Genomic DNA, 13480 nt, shown 5'->3' with positions numbered 1-13480 from the left:
ACCAAGTTCGTAATGATGACTAAGAAGGAACGAAGAAGGGAACTTTGAATTCCACTTACACAGTATGGTTCCGAGACTGTGCTTTTCATTTTACCTGATTTGCCTAATTCATCCCTTCCAGTCATCCCCTCGGCAAATAATCATTAAATTCCTACTATAATCAAAGCACCATGCTAAATACTATAAAGTAGATTACAAAGAAGAATAAAGGCCCCTCCAAGATTTTTATAACCTTTCTGGGAAGACAGTACATTCACAATTTAAAAAGCCAGAGAGTACATAGAAGGTATGTGTTGGTAAATGCCAAATGAAGCAAGAAGACACCGGGGGTTATAGGCAGGCAGAAGAGAAGTAATCACTTCAGTCATGGACAAAATAGCACCGGAGGAAAAACTGACAAGACAGCATTCCACGCTGGAACAATGGAATGAACAAAGGTTTGTATAAATTGGCTCTACTAAGAACCTGAAGATATAAGAAACCTGTTCTCCATATTTTAATCATTTTATCCCAACTTTAAAACTTATTGGGAATACTAGCATTTTAATTATTCTCTCAGCCAAAGTCTACCTTTAAAATAGAATTTATTTGCATTAAACCTTGTTTTGGTATTTCCAGTTCCAGGTACTTCCAGATTTTTCTCAAGTTCTTACCCACCTTTGGATGTGAGCCCCTCAGCCTTGTCCTTCCCACCGAGCAAAGCTCTCTCAGTCTTTCAGAAGACTGTGCCCTCTCCTCTGTTGAGTGTTCATCGGTCTGAGTAGCTGGTCCCAAACAGACTGCCCCTAAAGATGTCATTATGTCATCTTGCCTCGCCTGTTTAGGTTACGCTCAGAAGTAGCCTTTCTGAAAATGGGTAATTTGAGGTCACGGTTCCTCTGAACTGATATAGCACAACACTGCATGCGACAGCTATAAGAGAAGACCTGCTTCTCAGATATGTTCAGTCAGAGCACTGTGGATCTGTCAAGAAGAGTCTGATTTAATGTATAAAGTGCCTGTGGGCGTAACAGTGACACAGGGAGCAACTGAGCTCGGCACTAGCCCTTTCTGCTACGTTTCCTCAGGCAGAAGTGGAGGTGGTCCCTTCTGTTTTAACTCACTGGGGTATTACGCGTTTTGACAAATCATAGAGTATTAAACGTCACATGAACTGCAAGATCACACAGTCCAACCCCTCAATTTACAGAGAATCTGCAACTTGCCCAAGATCACACGACAAATTACGGTAAAAAGGGAGATTAGAAGCCAGGGGTTTTGCTTCACAGTCACTTTCTCCCTCCACATTGTACACTTTCGCTCCAAAGCAGGCACCCCTGGGTTTATGAGAATCACCACTGTGTATACCCCGGAGTCCTAAACACTTTGTCCATCCTTTCTGAATATTTTTTTTCAAACAGGGTTTCCAAATAATACTAGTATAAATACAGACATACCTCATTTTATGCAATCTTTTTTCCTAAAGACAGGATCTGAATTTTTTCCCCAAATAAAGAGCACCCAACTGTAGATGGAGATGGATGGTATAAGTATTAATCAGTGCTTATTATTATTCTCACAGGACAACTGATAAGAAAGCAAAGTACTTGCTCTTTAGTGGTATACATCAGTTTGAGGCTATTCAGATAAAAATGCTTTTAAACACTCAAGTGTTATATGCATAAAGAATTATATTATCGTTTTATATATTATATTAGTGTTTAATGTATTAAATGTCTCAATATTAATGGCCCCAAATAATTAATCCTTTATTCCCCTTTATGATTTATGTGGGACATTTTTAGAAAACTATTACTTCTATGCTAATTTCCATAGGTCTTTGCCATAAAAACTATAGATGAAAACTTTAAGAAAACTTCATTAAAGTACACTGGGGAAGAAGTAGGGGGGTAGCTAGGCTTCTGAAGAACTGGATTAAAATGAAAAGAGAGAGAGAGAGAGGAGAGAGGAGTGACATAAGGAAGAGTGCTACTGTCCAGAGAAGAGTAGGAGTGTTTTTTTAACTCTGTTAGTATCAGCTATCCTCGTGGGACCTTACCATACAGTATATTTGTAAAATCATAATGAATGATACATTGTTTTTTTTTAATTGCCTTTCCTGTCAGTGGTTACCTACACTCAGATACAATGACAATTCTCATAATAATGTATATGATTAATTCTCACACAATAGTAACATTGTGTCCTACTTCATCTACCTTATAAAATGGAGAAGAAAATCTAATTTAACAGATATCCCCCAGAATAGTGTTATTCACTTAATGATGTAGCATCTATAGTCTCATCGAAAGAGGGTACTGAGAAATAGAGGGCAGTGAATTATTTTAGGGAGCAATTTAAGAGAAAGCAGGTAAAGGATTCTAATTCTTGAGGCTTTGAACAGCACGATAAGCACCACTGCATTAAAGGAACAAAAAAAATTAGCATTCACTGAGCTGTTTATACATTTAGACAGTGAATAAAATGGACTGCAGTTTTAGGTAGATGGTGTGAGGCAAGAAAGATGAGAAAGTCTTTCCATAGTTAAGAATTTTTTTTAGAGAGTGGAAAACGAAGCTGACGAGGAGTTAGCTACTCATGTTTATTTGAAGTCATTTCTCACCTGCCCTATTCCTTATGAAAAACACGGTGTAAGTAAATTTCAGAAGTAGATAACTGTTTCATAATCAGAACAGGGAGACTGGGTTAAAGTTAGAGTAGGGCCGGGGGAACCGCAATGCCTGCAGGAGCCAGGAGGACACTGGAAATAGGTCAAATGTGTCTGATGAAAGACTTGGTGACATAGTAGAGTGGCGTCGTGGTGCTCTGGAGAGCCCATGGCCTGTCTAAAGGCATTTAGATTCACTTGAAAAAAGACTTAGCCATGAAATACCTAACTGCAGGCCTATTTCAGCTAAGGTCAAACAGTTTGTGAGTTCTGGATTCATAAAATCCAAGACCCTGAGACCTCAGTGAATACCCACACAGGAACAAGAAACAACTGTTCAGAAGTCTTTGTTTTACGTACAAATGTTAAAAGGGTGTATTTCATATGTTTGTGGCCTAAAACAATGCTAGTTACCATAGATTTCTACAGTACTGGTTATCCTATAAAAATTGGTTATTTTTAACCAATGACTTAACATTTTAAAAATACTATGCCAAAAAGAGTCTTTTGCTTATAGCAAAAGTATCTCAGTCTAACACCTATGAATCCCATGATACTGATGCAAAGTCTTGTGTGTATCTACATGTGCATTTTTGAGGGAAAAGGTTTGTACCTTTTTGTACCTACAAAGAGAAGAGAAACACCCAGGAAAAGGAAAGAAATCCAGAGAGAATCATTATCAGGCAGGTCCATCTGTAGGCAGAAATCTGGGTGCCGTAGATAATGTTCAGCCATGGATAATGTTCTTTGACGACAGAATTCTACCTATGAAAGAATAAGAGGAATGAGGTATGTCTTCAGTCTTGGAAGGTCACTGGTGGGGCAATAGCAGGAAGTAGACATGGGACCAAACTCACTGGACCAAGATACACAGATTTCCTCAAACTGCACAAGACAGGGTCTAAATTATAGGAACCGAGTCAGAGCCTGTCCCTCAGCAGAATTGATGCCTCTGGTTTGAGAAGATCACCCCTGAGCCTGGACACTGCAGGGGGTGGCTCAGTGACTCGAGATGAGTGAACTGGGACGCTGGTCTGGGCTGGAAGCCAAGCAGGTCCAAAAATAAGACAAATTTAAATACATGAATTAAGGAGACAAATAATATTTGCTGAGTGCCTACCATGCTTTGACAGCTAAGAGATGCTTCATTTGTACTATCTCATTTAATTCCCTTAATAAATTATACCTAGAAGCCAAAATATGAGAAGCTTTCTTCTTTACAAAAGAATTCATTGCATCATGGTCCTCAGTATTTCTTCAAGGAAGGACAGATATTATCCCCATATTTCAGAAGAGCATAAAACTTCACAAAGTACCAACGTTGCCCTACATCAGCAAATTTCGGTGAAGGAGGAGAGTACATGCCCCTCTGAGAGGGGGTGGGGATGTCATTTTAAAAGATTTGCACCAGATAATATTTGTGCATTATAATATTTTAATTTGTTGATTTGGGAATACAAACAACAAAGAGATGCTCAGAGACGGGTTTATTTCTCAAGATCAGTAATTCTCAAGAGAAAGAAGAATATCCCCTTAATGAGAGTTGTTTGTATAACTACTCTGTTGTGAGATCCTTCTGTGATTTGCTATGGCTTCCCAGGACACCGTAACAAATTGAGGCAGAATACCCCAAAATGCTGATACCCCACTAGCGCTCCCAGGCCACTCTGCCACAGATAATCCCACTGACAAGAAAGTATAATGTAAAGTGATCTTTCAGGAAACACATTAATGCCCCTTTCACTAAGTTTCCTCATAATGAGTTTTCCAAATAACTAATGGTTACTCATTAACAGTATTTTAACCTATTAAGAGTTAAAAAAAAAAAAAGGGAAAAAGGCAATATATTGGTTCCATCCCATACCTTCCTAAAAGGTATTATCCATGCTGTTGCCTTCTTAAACAAAAGTGGTTATTTTAACTCTTCCTTACCACTCAAGATGATCACTGTGACCATTGACCTGGGATATATAAGACTGTCCTTGTCTCCTTTGCTATCTGTTCACACAGTTTAGGTACCAACTCATATGGCCTATCTCCTTACAATATAATCTGAGCTGAGACACTGTAGGCAAATATTAAAACTCATTACAGTTTACTATTTTATGATCATTGAATCAAGTCCCCTCATTCTGCATATCTCAAATAAAAGACTCAGAGTTAAGACTTGCCCATGGTCACTCAATGGATTACGGTAGAGCTGCATCTCACTTAGAATTTAAAGCTCATAAGGAAAAACATCATTTAGTCAAAATTGCCATTAGAAATTCCTTAAAATAATCTTTAAGCATGGTATATATGTTTTCTGTACTATAATTTTTATACTCATTGGAGTTTGGGTACTACAGCAATAGATGGAGAAAATAAAAGGAAAGTCTGTTGGCAAATTGGTGTCTATTCAAAACATTTGCCTTTAAGATAACCATCAGATCCATTGAATGAGAAATGAGATTTTTATTGTGTTCTTCTTTCTCAATGGAATTTTTTCATTTGGTTTTAGTATTAAGCCTCTGTAACCTTACTATATTTCGATTGATTGTTCCCTCTGCTGAAGATTAGAGGATTAAGTTCTAAAACTCAGATGTGAGTTGAACACAGCTATAATACAACTCCTTGAGGGGTATAGAGTTTACAGGCACACAGGGCTCCTGGTTTCCCCTTTAGCACTTTTTCTGCTACAATCTCCCTACCTAATTATTAGAAATCAAGCTCTGGATATGACTTGAAAAACAGAAAAAAGGTTTGCTAACAAACTTCTCAGTAGTGATATCCAGTTTGCTTACTTCCTGTTTCTCCTTTGTTCCCTAAGTGATTAAGCTTGCTGCATAAGGGAGGTATTAGTAACTGAGAAGACTTTTGAGTTACATTCAGCCATTTTGATTAGTATCTTTGGTAACTTCTTTTTTCTCACAAACATATGGCAAAGCAACATGTAATGTTACAATGATTGTGATTTCAAATTTAAAGTACTATTTGTTCATTCCTGAAACCTGAAACAAACATCTGGTGGTTAACGCTTTGAGAAAAAAAAAAGTACCTTAGTGCATTACCTCTGTCTATGATTCAAGATCATGGGCAAAAATAAGTAGATGAGATAAAGCCACAGGAGTTTGTTGGTCCATTCAATTAAAAAAAAATTTTTTTTAAAGAACTAAAGTAGGAGTTTCCTCTAAAGTAGGAAAGACAGTACAGACCATACAGTACTCTTAAGTACATCTTCCTTTCTGTCTCATCTTGCACTTAGATATAAACTATATCTAGTATAGATCCTCCCATTAGAAAAAAGACTTGAATGCTTTCTTATCTCCATCCCATATATGCTCAGAATTATTGCAGTTTGTGCATACTGTCAGGTTCATGTTACCATGCGTTTTTGTTAATGAGAATAGTATCTCCTACATTAAAACTTCTGTGCCAATTTTTCATACTTAATATTTTAAGATTTATTCTAACTCACACTTTCCATTACAATATGACACTTGGGGAAAAAAATCTGAAATAAAGATGTACCGTCCTTTTTGCATTGTTGCTCAACTTAGGGAAGAAATTTTGATTTTTTTGATGGGGGTAGTGTATTAGTCTGTTAGGGATGTCATAACAAAATACCATAGACTGTGTGGCTCAAATAATAAAAATTTATTTTTCACAGCTATGGAGTCTGGACATCCAAATTCAGGGTATCAGCAGTTTGGGCTTCTCCTGAGACTTCTCTGTTTGGCTTGCAGGTGGTCACCTTCTTGCTGTGTCCTCACACGGCCTTTTCCCTGTGCTGCACACCTCTGGTGTCTCTTCACTTTCTAAGAAAGACACCAGTCATATTGGATTAGGGCCCACCCTCGTGACCTCATTTAATTTTATTACCTCTTCAAAGGCCCTAGCTCCAGATTGCAGTCACATGGAAGGTTAGTGCTTCAACATATGAATTCTGGGGGGAACACAATTCAGTCCATAACATGTAGCAATGCTTATTAATCAAACATTCTGTAATATATTCCCCTTGAGGAAAAAAGTAAAATCTTAGGAAGGAAAGTGATAAAGTTATCATTTATATGCGATACCTAGTTATAGGAAATATAAATTTATATGTGACTCATTTATATGAGATGTCATTTATAAGTGAATGCACATAAAATAACCCTTAACTCCGTTCTTTAGCCTGTCTCGATAGAACTCACAAAGATTTATTTAGCAAAGGAACAGCCCAGCAGACTAGCAAGTCACACTTCCACGTACTGTTTGCCAGAAGAGACCAAGAAATATCCAGATTCAGAAATGCTCGATGAGACTGCTGCTCTTGCATCTGCTCTGAGGTCACATTTACAGATTTGGTATTTATTCTCTGGAAGTGTGGCTTCCATATTTGAAAGAAGCCTGAGCCTGACTTAAGTGGCTTCAGAAAGCAGGGCCACAAGCCCGAGGAGCTTCAGCCACAACACACACTAAAACAAAGGCTGCTGCGGTGCGAGTGCACGAACACAAGTCGGAATAGCCTTGTCCCTCCTGCGGCATAGACCACCTAGTTTTTCAGAACACTGTGTTCTGTTGGATCATTTACCATGTTCCCATTTCTGAATTTTTTTTAATGCCCTGGGTTAAGGGTTGCCAAAAGTAGTAAATAAAAATATAGGATGCCCAGTTAAATTTGAATTGCAGGTAAACAATGAATATCTTTTTAGTATGAATGTGTCTCGTGCAATATTTGGGATGTACTTATACCAAAAAATAATTCCTGTATGCGACATACTAATACACAAAAAAATGTATTTGTTATTTATCTGAAATTCAAATTTAACTGTGGGTCCTATATTTTATCTGGCAACTCTACTTCGGGTTTAAGAATGAATCCTCCCCTTCCCGGACTCACCACCCTCTTAAACTTCCATCACCAACTTTGCAAATTTAACTTCCTGCTCTTAATTTGGTGCTGCCCCAAAAGGTGAAAACCCCAGGTTTCAGGCTCCCTTCTGTTATACTACTGTGATATACGGTTATAGATACTCTGTGTTAAAACATGAAAGTTAGTTTGGCCCAACTTTTCCCCCCATGCTGAAATATTTGCATCTTTATATCAATGTTCCACAATACTACTATGATAACATTAGTTGACACTATGTGCTTAACAGTGTGGGGAAGAGTCTCTAAATCTCTAAACCTTGGGCTCAATCAGCTCACCTGTAAAAAGAGGGGACTGAATTCAAGGTATTTTCCCCCAAGGTTCCTTTTAAGAATTCCTTGCCACAAGTCTTTAAAGTGAGGTTCTGTTAATGTTCTCATTTGCCTTGTGAAACCGAATTATTCCTATTTCGGGTGAATCTCTTTTCCCTTCAAGTAAGTGGCGTTTAGATTACTAAATAAGTAGTGTTTCGGTTACTCGATTAACGGCTTCCTCTTAAAAGATGTTCGCCCTAAATTCCTCAAGGGCCAGAGAATGCACCCTTTATTTCCCTCCACCCTACTCACCCTAACACCAGACTTTGAGCACAGCGGGTGATCAGATGATTGTGGTCCTGAAAGTGATGATAATGATGAAACAATTCCATCGTGGTGGGTTTTCTGACTGTCGAAAATCATTTCCTGGGAACTGAAGCCCTCTCCGCGGGGTAGGAGACCGCCGTCTGGGAGCCGCTCGTTGTACTCTTCCGCCATCTAGTGGCGCCAGGGTTGCTCTCCTTCGCTCAACTTGCTGTTCAGAGCTGCAGATTTCAAAAATTGTAAATCAAATGCGTAAATAGTTTTATTCCTGTCATTACAGTAAGAAGGGACTTATAGAGTGTTTTGAGAGATAAAATGTAATGTGTTGATAAAAAATAAGTATAACGCAATAGCAGACTTTAGTACCTGAACAGTATAGACTAAATTCATGCAATTTAGTCTCTTTAATATGTTCAAATGTTAACTTGACCATAGAACAAGAATATAGACTAAAGAGTTCTAAGGAAGATATCTTTTTCAGGGGCTTTTGTATAATGTTCACGGATTTTTAAATTTCAAAGAAACGTAATCGTAGCAGATGAAAAAGAGCAAAAGGGAAAGGAAATAAAGTTCTGATAAACGTTAAATTGTTTAGAGAAAAGTCTCAATTCTGTATTTAACCATTTGACTTCAATTAAGTTAGAACTTATTATCATTATTATTTATACATGCAATACAATGTTTAATGAATGTTGAATGATATTTAGCTTTAATGTCCTATAATCTGGAACATTCTTCAAATGGCATGATAGTGAATTTAATTGTGTGATTCTAAAGTGAAAATAAATTTCTCTAATGAATGAAATAAAATATTTCTGAAGTGTGACTTCTTTCCCATTAAAGCTGTTTTCACTGAATAACTATTATAGAAAATATATTTCTGACATTTTAACATTATTCTGGTTTCTTTTTATTTAAAATGCCAGTGCAGTGTTTAGGTCCTTCTAATAAAATATATTTAATTGCAATGCCACTTCAATCTTTAATACACTTGTGACCCAACTGAAAAAGTCTCCAATTTGTTTTCCAGGGTGGGAAAATACCCATAAGGTGGACAGCCCCAGAAGCTATTGCCTACAGAAAATTCTCCTCGGCAAGTGATGCATGGAGCTATGGCATTGTCATGTGGGAGGTCATGTCCTATGGAGAGAGACCTTACTGGGAAATGTCTAACCAAGACGTAAGTGCCACCCATAGTTAAACTGCCATTTTATGAATGCAGACATATTAGCATTGATGGGGAAATATGCCTTTTGCCCTCGCTCAAATGAGCCCTTATCTTCCTGAGAGTTGTCAGGGTCTGTGGCAGCCTTTCACTCTGAGCTGTATTTGGTGTCATAAGGGCCAGCTGATGGACTTTGTCACGTAAGTACCTGATCTGTGTCTTACATCTGATACTTCCACATATATCACTCTAAGGTAGTGTGACTGTGCTTATGCAATAGCCTTGGCCTAAAACAAAAAACAGTGAATAATGTTTACTTTTCATTTCTTCCTTAGAGCAATTTAACGTACCACTGTAAAGGGCAAACTAATTTAGACTAGATATCCCTTAGTAGAAAAAGATTGAATGCTTTCAGGCAATGTATTATCAATATGAGTCATGTCGTATGGTTCTTTTGAGATACATGACCCTCTTTGCAATCTGTTTTGTTTCCGTTTTATCTGTAAAAATTACCTTGGTGGCTAATAATACTATAGAACAGGATAGTTAACACACATTTGACCTCTATGGACTGTCCAAGGTAGTAGAGACGGTAGTCAAAATATGCTAGGATCCTGACAATGCAAGTAAACGTGCTGTCAGAGCTGCAAATATATTTTAATATCCCACTCCCTCATCCCAGAATTGAGACTTTGTCTACTCGTTTGCTTCCTCCAAGTATCGAATGGTTTCTGAGACAATGGCAATGGGAAGTCAGCTCTACTGGGTTTCCGAATGTTCATAAGGGGAAACAAAGACTATATGGCTATAGAAAAATCCCTAAACACGGTCAACTCCTGTCACATCTCTTCTCTGTTTTCCATTCAATTGCTTCAGCCTCCCCTCCACACCTCACACTCATTACTTTACCCCCGCCTCAAGTTGTCCAAGTATCTTAAGGGTTTGTTCAGTGACAGAGAAGGTCTATCCCTTTTGAATGCCAGACACAGAGAAGACTGGGTTTTGGTTAGCTCACCATGGCTATTGTTTCTCCCTGCCTTGGAGTGTTACTTTAGAAGCTGAGTCCTGCTCAGTCCTGTGGGTGCCTACTGACTCTGCAGAGAATACCGGGTCCAGAAACCTACAAGGCAGCAGGTTCAAGGTCATAAAACACTGCTCAATCTTGCTCTTTAAAGCACATCATCAAAACACAAAGCCAGGTGGCTCGGTCCTGCAGAACATTTGCCCTTAAGTACAGAGTATGCCATAATCAGCAGCCTTTCCTCCACTCCCAACACTTAGACTTTTTGGATCCAGACCATTTGCCTAGAGTTTACTGTCTTTCAGGGAATTTTATTTGCAGGAGCTCGTTGCTCTTCCCTGTCTCTGGGCCTTGTTTGGGGCAACTTGTAACCACCTCTCCAGCTCTTCTTAAAATTGAATCCCAGAAGCAGAAATTCGTCCCTTCTCTCCCAGAAAGAACTCATCTTTCTTTCACCAGTTATCCAAGGTAATAGAAGCCCTGGATTCAGTCACCATAGTTCCTGCTCCACTCTTAACCCAAGATAATGCTTGCCTGCCTGTCCTAATTTGACCTGACTAAAATAGGCCATTCAAGCAAATTCTAGAATAAAAAGTCCTCCTCCGGATGAGTTAAAGTCTTCACTGCACAGAAGAGCCCTCAGGTCAAGTACCCTCCTTAACCGGTACTCCATTAATCCTTGTCTTAACCTGTTTCCTGACAGACGTAAAATAAAAAATTGCCTAACTCAGAGGACTCCAAACTTTACTAATAATACATCCTTGCCAGTAAAAAGTTCTTGAGCATTCACAACTGACACATGTATACTTATTTGCACATTGTATACAAGTACTACCTACTAATATATTCATTTTTCATTAAAAAATATTCATTGGGTGCCTTCTCTGTTTCAGGAAGCGGAGATACAACAGAAAACAAGTGTTACACCTGGAAGGGACCATAAAGATTATCTAGTCCAACCCGAGTTGAACTTGGTTATGAAACTGAGGCTTAGAGAAGTGACATGATTTCCCTAGAACCACATAGTAAGTGATTTGACAGTGATATTAGAAGACAATTCTAATAACCTTTTAGAAGATGTTATGGGCAAGGAGAAGAGAAGAGGGGAGAACTACCTCTTTCATGGTGGTTTAGTTCACAGTCTATGGGCCAGTGATTTCTTGCCCTCATTGAGTTTATATTCTAGCAAGAGGGAAACAGACTTTAAGTAAATCAGTAAAATATATAATATGTAACCTGATAATCACTGCTTTGGGGGAAAAAAGCAAGAAAGGAGGATAAGAAATGCTAGGGGGTTGATTTTAAATATATTATATATATTGCCAAATACATTTGTAACAGTCATTTCATTATGGCCATAAAAGTCATAGTCATTCTTAGTAGACATGCATAAATAGTCTTTCTTACAATAGGATGAGACAAATAAACATAAAGAGAAGTTCTATTATTTTTCCTGCCTCCTGGATTATCATCTTGCCGCCTGGGGTACATTGTACCACCAATTTGGTAACCACGGCCATGGTTATGTAGACTATAATTCAACAATGAAAGTGCCTCAGTTTCATGACCAATAAATACAATGAAAGGACTAGGTTAAGTGATTTTTAATATCCCTTTTAACAGTAACATGCTATGGTTTTATAATCTCTGGAGAAATAGTTTTATCATACTTGTCTCAGCAAAGGAATGATTCAGATTGTTCTTTTCTCAAGTTTAGGAATCTCTGTGGAGATACAAGAAATCCGATAGGACTTCCACAGAGCAGAGCATGTACAAGTGAAGATACCAGACTGCAAGACAGATTTTCTAGGAGAGCAGAACTCTGAGAGAAAAAGCCCAAATGTGTAGTTTCCAACATAGACCCCCCCATGTAAATTGTTCTGAACAGTTGCCTAGGGTAGTCCAAACCCTGTTGTCAACTCCTCCCTTCATGGATCGTGCCCAACAGTTCACCCAGCCATTCTGGCCATGTGTGTTGATGATCTGTGTCCAAGATGACCATTTACAGAGCCATTCTGTCTATTAAACCTCATTTGGCCACAAAGACTATATCTGGAATCAGAAGAAGTTGCTGCAGCCAGGAATAGACCCCTGGACATTAAGCCCATCCTCATTCATTCAGGGTTGCCATTGCCCACAGCACAAGGCTGAATGCTTCCTCCGCCCAGAGCTTGGTTGTTCTTCAAGGACCAGGTAAGGACTAAGCTGGTTATTTTCATGGTCTTTGAGTGGCTACCAAAGAATATGCAAGCAAGAATCTGAAAAGAGGAGAACAAAAAGTTCTGGGGAAAATAAATAAAAAGCCAAACCCTCTAGGTCCTCAGATCAATACAAGAGGAGAGGAAAGTCCTAAGAGCTAAAATCTTTTATGTATCTTGTGAATATTTTTTGCTGCTGCAGTAGAGTTGAAATTCTGTTTAGCTTAACATATTGGAAGTCAGCGTATCTGTGACAGATCCTGAAACCGGAATTTCTGTTTAGAAGCAGAAATAGCTTAATCAAAACTTTCCAAGCTGCTCTCTCCAAATATGACTTATTTCCTGTTTGTCCTGCATTTCACATGTTTGATCAAAGTTCAGTCTTATGTTTGACTTTATGCAACCAAGGAGTATTTTAAATAAGGAAAGTCATTTTTAGACAGTAAAAATTCAACTATGCTCTATGCTCTGTTTTAATATTTTATATTTTTATTACATTTTGGTGAGTTTAATTTATGGGCTTAGTTAAATATGGAATGTTAACATGCTTTAGGATTTTAAATGAGTTTAGGAAATTTCAGATAGTTTTCATGAAATAGTCCCTCCATTCTGCAGACTGTGGCATATTTCATTGCAATGAACAATTCTGAGTTTGCATAATCTATTTTCGTGAATAATATAATGATTTTCCCAAAGGTCAGTGGTAATGTACATTAGGACTGTACATAAGGAAATGAGAAAACACAGAGTACCCAGGACTAGTCCACAAAAGACATACCAAACATAACAGTAGGTGCCATCTGCTTAGCCTTTCAGCCGTTACTGTTTGAACACATGCCAGTCACTGGGCGTGTGGATAGGGATGGAGAACTAGAAAATCCAGCCCCCGCTGCCAAGGAGCCCTCTGTGTATGTAGGCGAGGAGATGAAGTTCTGGCATTTCTAAGTCTTGCCCCTGCCCCCAAGTAGAATGTACAC

At 38.3% G+C, this 13480-nt stretch overlaps 1 protein-coding gene across 2 annotated transcripts in view; it reads left to right on the top strand.

Annotated features, from left to right (window-relative positions):
* Positions 1–13480, top strand: part of EPHA6 (EPH receptor A6) — an 893594-nt gene that overhangs the window by 833064 nt on the left and 47050 nt on the right. For both annotated transcript variants that reach the window (XM_049710017.1, XM_033433353.2), the window contains one exon: positions 9150–9299. In XM_049710017.1, the coding sequence (XP_049565974.1) occupies positions 9150–9299 (150 nt within the window). The remainder of the gene's footprint in view (positions 1–9149; positions 9300–13480) is intronic.

Source organism: Orcinus orca, chromosome 5, assembly GCF_937001465.1.
Source record: "Orcinus orca chromosome 5, mOrcOrc1.1, whole genome shotgun sequence".
NCBI classification, from domain to species: domain Eukaryota; kingdom Metazoa; phylum Chordata; class Mammalia; order Artiodactyla; family Delphinidae; genus Orcinus; species Orcinus orca.
This window is presented reverse-complemented; position numbering and strand designations above follow the sequence as displayed.